The sequence below is a fragment of the Aplysia californica genome, unplaced genomic scaffold (assembly GCF_000002075.1).
Source record: "Aplysia californica isolate F4 #8 unplaced genomic scaffold, AplCal3.0 scaffold00011, whole genome shotgun sequence".
NCBI lineage: Eukaryota > Metazoa > Mollusca > Gastropoda > Aplysiida > Aplysiidae > Aplysia > Aplysia californica.
In genome coordinates this window covers 2017688-2024388 of record NW_004797281.1, presented here as the reverse complement: position 1 = coordinate 2024388, position 6701 = coordinate 2017688, and the positions used below count along the sequence as shown (strand labels likewise).

The 6701-nt window shown below is 38.3% G+C and overlaps 1 protein-coding gene across 1 annotated transcript in view; it reads right to left on the bottom strand.

Annotated features, from left to right (window-relative positions):
- The window catches only part of LOC101860140 (nuclear receptor subfamily 2 group E member 1), a 27136-nt gene extending 21085 nt beyond the window's left edge, over positions 1-6051 (bottom strand). Inside the window, exons 1-2 of the mRNA XM_035970243.1 lie at positions 5985-6051; positions 4679-4795 (exon numbers count right to left, since the gene is read on the bottom strand). Of these exons, the coding sequence (XP_035826136.1) occupies positions 4679-4795; positions 5985-6051 (184 nt within the window). The remainder of the gene's footprint in view (positions 1-4678; positions 4796-5984) is intronic.
- Between the last annotated feature and the right edge of the window lie 650 nt (positions 6052-6701).

The following is a 6701-nucleotide window of genomic DNA, read 5'->3' as shown; positions in this document are numbered from 1 at the left end:
GAGAGAGAGAGAGAGAGAGAGAGAGAGAGAGAAAGAGACACACACACACACAGAGACAGAGAGAGAGAAAGAGAGTTGAAGGACAAAAGAGAGGATGATCGAGAAAAGCAAAACTAATATGTTGTCATTGGGGTTGTTATTACCTTGGAGATTAACGCTGGATGTCGTGATCCTTATAAGGCTAGTTTCTCTTTTAAGCGTGGAAAAGTACTTGATGATTTCAAAAGTGTTCATTGAATTGACGAAAACTCATCTTTCAACTTTCATCCCATAATTTATGTCACTCAAGCTACTTAGACGTGGGGAGACACACACACATACTTGCGACTGGATTATGAAGCTAGCTTTGAGAAATAAAACAGTACTGAAAGATACGTTTTGTCGACTGTAAATATTTAATATTTTTGAGAGTTATCTCATCATCTTTGCTTTTCTCTCCTTGGACATAGATATGCCACCGACAAACCCTTCCCGCTTTCCCCTTTTTGGAGCTATCTTTTTGACACAATTCCACATTATGGAAAATAATAACACTGAAGACAGTTTTCTTTCAAACTAAATTATAACTTTCCCGTTCTTGTTTTGAATGCTTTCCATTGTAATCTCTGCCTTGTTTTCTTCTGTACACTGTACAATAAAGTGCAATGTTTTAGACTTAGAGCCGCTCAAAGATATTGTGTGGTATGCTTAAATTGTCCAAAGGAGAGAATACGTTCTAGATTTCTACATATTGAAATCATATTAATTTATTAGTTTCAAAACAGAAAAAGAAATACGCATTTGCCGTTTCGTTGTGCATGTTGCTACTCAATCTATTTTTTCTTTCTTTTTTTGGACATGTAAACACTTTCATTTCAATGTAGCTTTCTACTTTTTGATTTTTTATCTGGTCAAGCAGAAGGGCAAAGGGGACAGAATGTTTTGTGCCCGTTCTCAAATACACGCTGTCTGAAAGTTTGATTGCCAAGTTTGATTGCCAAGTTTGATTACCATGTCAGTCGGCAGAAAATTTAATTCGGCAATTTAGTCTTTTAAATAACTTCATGAACAATTTCTAGAAGTTGTCAAAAATTAATGAAGGTTTAATGAGGCTAAAGCTATGAACGTTTTGACACCTCGGCGCTTTATGAAGATTCGTTCGAGACAGGTAAAATAGCATTCAGCCTTGTGTGATTGAAGGACTTTATGTTGCCCAGAGGAAGAACTTTCTACAAAATGTGTCAAGTTGTCAGCGAGTTGCTGTAAGGCTTGAAGGGTTTGCCAGCGACTTAATTGCTGTAAATCACGGGCTATCACCACGCTTGATGGGATTTCCAGCGCCTTTTTAAAACTGAGACAGAATCTCGGGCCTACAAATGAGAACATCAATATAAACATTGAAATAGACAGATTTCTGAACGAGTCAACAATTATGTTTTCGTCTTGTTGCTCTGTTTACGGTGAACTTCTGGAGAATTGCCTCAATTGTCCACATGAATGAACGGAATAAAAAAAAAGATGTTATATAGAGAGATATATGACCAGGGAAACACATGCAAATATAAATAACTACCCAAATACCCCCCCCCCCACACACAATTACTGTACTGTAAATGCATGATGTGAAAGACGTTTCCCAACTCGTACTTGGTGTACATTTCCACGAGTATCTGATCATATGGACAACGAGATTCCCAGACAGACAAACAGATAAACAGTTAATCAGTCACTCAGCTAGTCAAGCAAAGAAATAAAAACCCCAACAATTGAACAAACAAACAAACAAACAAACAAAAAGAACACCAAAAATACCTCCACACAAAAGTAACCCCCCCCCCCCATACTGACAGACTTTAAGTTAAATAATTGACGATTACTACTTGGAATTAGCCTGGTATCAGGAAGAACACCAGTGGTTACATTAATTGACACTATCCCAGAAAAGTTTGAAGTGAAACCCAAGACTGGACCGTTTACTGCTGATGTGTTCATTACAACATCTTAGTGATTAAGATAGTTACATAGATCAAGCGCTTTGTTCGCCTAAAAAAAAATCTTTTTGGACAACAGGATGAAAAAGCCAAAGAGATCGTACCGGTAAAAAGTTTGCTACAGCAGACAACACACGTTTAAACAATTTCTTAATAACATATTGAAAGGATTTTATAATGTTTTAAGGCTTAATATTTTTATTAGTTATCTTTGCAACATGTTGTACTTCATCAAAAGTTAAAATGAGTTAGGAATTTGTTTTTTTCTCCAAACTTTGCTTTTACACCCTCTGTTACAAAATGTGGCTTATCTTTCAAAGTGGCCAAGATATTTGAACAATTTAAAAATCAACGTTTTCAAAATTGAACTGGCTACAAAAATACGCCCTTTTTGTAATATCCAAAGCTTTCGACACCTTGAACCCTTCTCCAGGCAAACACACTGGTTACTCGTATGATAGCTGGTTAGCTACCCTAGCCAACAAGAAAGGCTGGATAATGGATTTTAAATGTGTTTTATTTTTTTATTTTTGCTTTGTTAAAACAATTTTGAAATATGATTTCAATCCAATCTATACTTTCCTTTGTACGAGTAGACCATCATATTTGCGCTCATATGACATTATGCTGTTGCGAGAGCCGTAAAACCTCTACCAAAAAAAAGACACCTATATCCACGACTTGGAATGAAATTTGTGATGGGCTTACTCGCAAGTGTGTATGACAGATAGATAGATAGATAGATAAATAGATAGATAGATAGATAGATAGTTAGATAGATAGATAGATAGATAGATAGATAGATAGATAGATAGATAGATAGATAGATTGATTGATAGAAAATAAAGAAATAGAAAGAGAGAAAGAGAGAAAGAGGGGGAAGGGGATGTGAGATAGCCGAAAGACTGAGATCGCTGAGGGTACTACAATAAAATTAACGCATCGTTTAAAAAAAGTAGTCCGAAGATTCAGTAAGCTTTTCATGCTATCGTATTCCGATATCATTCTCGTTTCTTGTACTGCTTCTGTCTTATTCCGGGGTAGAAAAAAATTATTAGAAGAAAAGTTGTTATCTTGGTCAGAATTTGCGAAAAGACAGACTTTTCTTTTATACATTGTCTTTCTGATGGAGACGCATATCTTCGCAATAACATTCATAAAGTGTGGAAAAAAAGCAAGACTAACAGACAGAGAGAAGTGAGGGATCGTACAAAGAAGTAGAACCCACCAGTGGATCTCTTCAAACTCCGTAACAAGTTGAGGTGGTTGAAATTTTGAAAATTGCTTAAACCAGAAATTGTTCTTTTGCTTCCACACCCCCCCCCCCCAAAAAAAAGAGAAAAAGTCAAACAAACAAATAAACAAAATAAGCACTGAAAAAAACCCCCTCTTTTCACGTTAACAAAATATGATGATAATAATCCCCTAAATAGTAAACGCACATTTTTTAAACGTTAGTGGCGTCACAGGCGAGTGGAAATTAATCACATGCGAATTTTCAGAAAAGGTGGATCTTTTGTGTTTCTCTCTCTCTCTCTCTCTCTCTCTCTCTCTCTCTCTCTCTCTCTCTCTCTCTCTCTCTCTCTCTTTGTGTGTGTATGTGTGTGTGTTTGTGTGCGTGCGTATGTGTACGTGTGGGGTTTTTTTTTTGGGGGGGGGGGAGGTGTAGATTTAAATTCTCAAAGTCTTGAATACTAGAAGAAAGCAACATCGAAGTCACACGGATAAAGAAGCAACAAGTCTTTAAACAGTTGGTATTAAAGTGCGATAGATTCTTCAAAGAAGGCCAAATCAACAACACATATAATGATAATATTAAATAAGAATACATACTTTTCGGTGCAATTCTTGTCGTTGTAGACATCATGAGCTATCTGTTTACTGTACAGTCTGTCGGTCTTTTTCTGGTCAGGGTATTCAAGGGTGGACGAATTCTTTCTTTTTAACAGAAAGTCCAGTTCACTTTCGCATAGTTTTTAATCGAATATAAATATAAAAGAAACCTTTTGAGCGTTATGAATAAAGTGCAAATTTATTTTCTTTATTGTCTCAATCCATTTTAGTTACAAGGAATCAAATGTATAAATGATATTGTTCAGGTGGGGATCCTTTCAAATCTTTCAAATCCCCACTTAAGTTCACTGTATGTTCTTGATGTTAAGAATGTTTATCAAAGCTCAGTAAACACAACCGTTTAGTGTGACACAGACCACGAGAGACTTATGTTTCCAAGTTTCAAAGCACAGCTGCAATAACTTTTACAAATCACAGAGAATCGAATGCCTTGTTTCGATACAAGCTTCTTGGTGTTTCTCTGTCTTCTAAAAAATCTCAATAAACGCATAAAATCATCAAGATTCTGTCGCTCTCTCTGTGTACCTCAGTTGGTATATCACCAAGTTTCGGCTATTTCACAATTTATGACCACAAAAAGGGCGTCATCGTTGAATACTCAACAGACCCATGCCCGTCTCAGCTCGAAGCGGCTTTTTAAAAACGAAGTTGGCCAATCCGATCGATCCGCTAATGCGAGGAATTACGGTATAGGGTGCCAGGGGATGGCGCTGGATTACTGGTGTCGCCAGAAGACAGCAAGACAGGAGAAAAGTGGGCGGGGCGAAGAGTGAGCGCTGGAACCGAGTCAGGGAGGAAGGAAGAGGGAGGAGGGCCACATCAAAGCGAAAGCCTCACGGGTGACGCCGCCTTACAGAACTTCTTGATGTCGTGGGGGATGGGGGGAAATATGAGAAGAGTAGCTGGAGCTGTGGAGGCCTGGAGGTCTGGAGGTCTGGAGGTCTGGAGGAAGGGCCCGCTACTCCTCCGGTCTGTACGTGTTGTTGGGGAAAGGTTTTCTTATAAGGTTAACTGGTTGTTTTGGAAGAAAGCACTTAAAGGAGTATTAAAACAAATACACAGACAAGCAAACAAATGAATGTACTAAAAAGCTGACTAACAACTATCCTAGTTCACCTCCCCGTCTATCGTCCCTCCCCCCTCCCAAATTAAAAAAAAAAATCCCCTCCCCAAAAGCTTAAGAACCCCCCACACACACATACACAAACGATAGATCACATTGTCATGTGTAGCCTACCTAAGAAAGTGGGACTGTGCAGTAAATACACTATTATAATTTTCAGCCGCTGCGAGGAAGGCAGAAAAATGTCCTACATCTTTGGGAGGAGTACTTCCAAGATGCTACAACTTTGGGAACATAAAACTCAAAAAGACAAATGCAGATTATCCTAGTTTGGTAAATTTTTCAGTCTAACTCAAAAAAAAATCAAACTTTGTTCTAAACAAATCGTTTAATATGAATTTTAAATGGACTGCCAGTCCAGACCAGACAAGACAATCAATGTTTTATTCATAGAGGCACCAGCCACCAATGTCTAGGTGCTATTTTAGTCTCTTTCCTGTGTCTGTGAATTTCTTCTTCTTTTTTTCCCATTAAGGTTTCTAACTTAAGGCATGCTGTATCTATGATTTCTGAAATACGGACAGCCTTTGCAGACAAGATACATAATACCTCCCGTAACGACCATCCAGACTTCAGTTTTTGTAAGTTTGAGTTTGTGACGCCTTCCTTTTTCACTGGTTTGAAGAGCCTGGAAGCTCGATCGTCCAACGTTGTGTCTTTGGGAAAGGCACTTTACACGGATTTTCTCCACTTGGCTTAGTTCTATCAGTGGCGAACATACAATTCGGAGATCCCACCTCTTAAATAATGTTAAAGTCTTGCAAGGGGCGTTGAAACTATAGAATTTCGTAATTTTCCTAAAGCCATGACAATTTCCTCAACAGCTCAAGTTGAAGACGGTCTCATTCAGAATTCGAACCGGGGTCATTCACCCAGAGTAATAACGACAGAGGGATTGGTGTGTCTTTTAAGATACCCGGTACATTTTTCAACCGTCTGGTTATTGTTTTTTACTTGATAAGCAGGTTGTTAATTGTGATGATAGCCTTGCTTATTTTGTCTTTATGTGTACGCTTTTGGAGCACATTTTAATTTACCGGTATCTGCGGTGTAGCGACTAGAGACTTCGAAAGCGCATGCAGAAAACGTGGGTTCAATTCCCATGTGGGGAGGATTTGTATAGAGCATCAACGTCTGTCTGCTGCGGTATTGTACATTGTATCCCTCTCAGCCAGGGTTGGTCCTGACAGCCAGGTTGGAAGCAGCCTGCCTCCTGTATTCTAAATGATGTTGAAAGTAGTGCACAACACCTAGTATTCAAAAAGAATATTTAACACTTTAATTTGCGACGTAATTACAATGTACTGCCCCCCCCCCCTGTTTGAATTGATAATGAACTGTATCTTATCGATGGTTTAGTCCAAAACTGTCGGTCCTTACAACTGTGCTCAATAACATTATTGCGCTACGTTTCCAATACTTTTGAAAAAAGAATGTGCTATAATTTTCATCACTTTTCATAACTACTGTAATACTAATCTCAAGAGTTTAGTCAAACGGAACAATTCCCCCCTCCCCCCCCCAAAAAAAAAGCAAAAAACAAAACAAAACAAAACAGAAACAACCAATCCCCCCCCCCCAAAAAAAAAACATAACAAAAAAACAAAACACACAACAACCCACAGAGTGGATTATTAAAGATAAAATAAAATCGTGTATCACAAAGAAAAATCCAACCTAACCGCAAAAGCGCAGGAGACTGCAAACTTGAGCTGCTAATCGGAAGAGATTAAAAAACGAGTCGGCTACCCGGA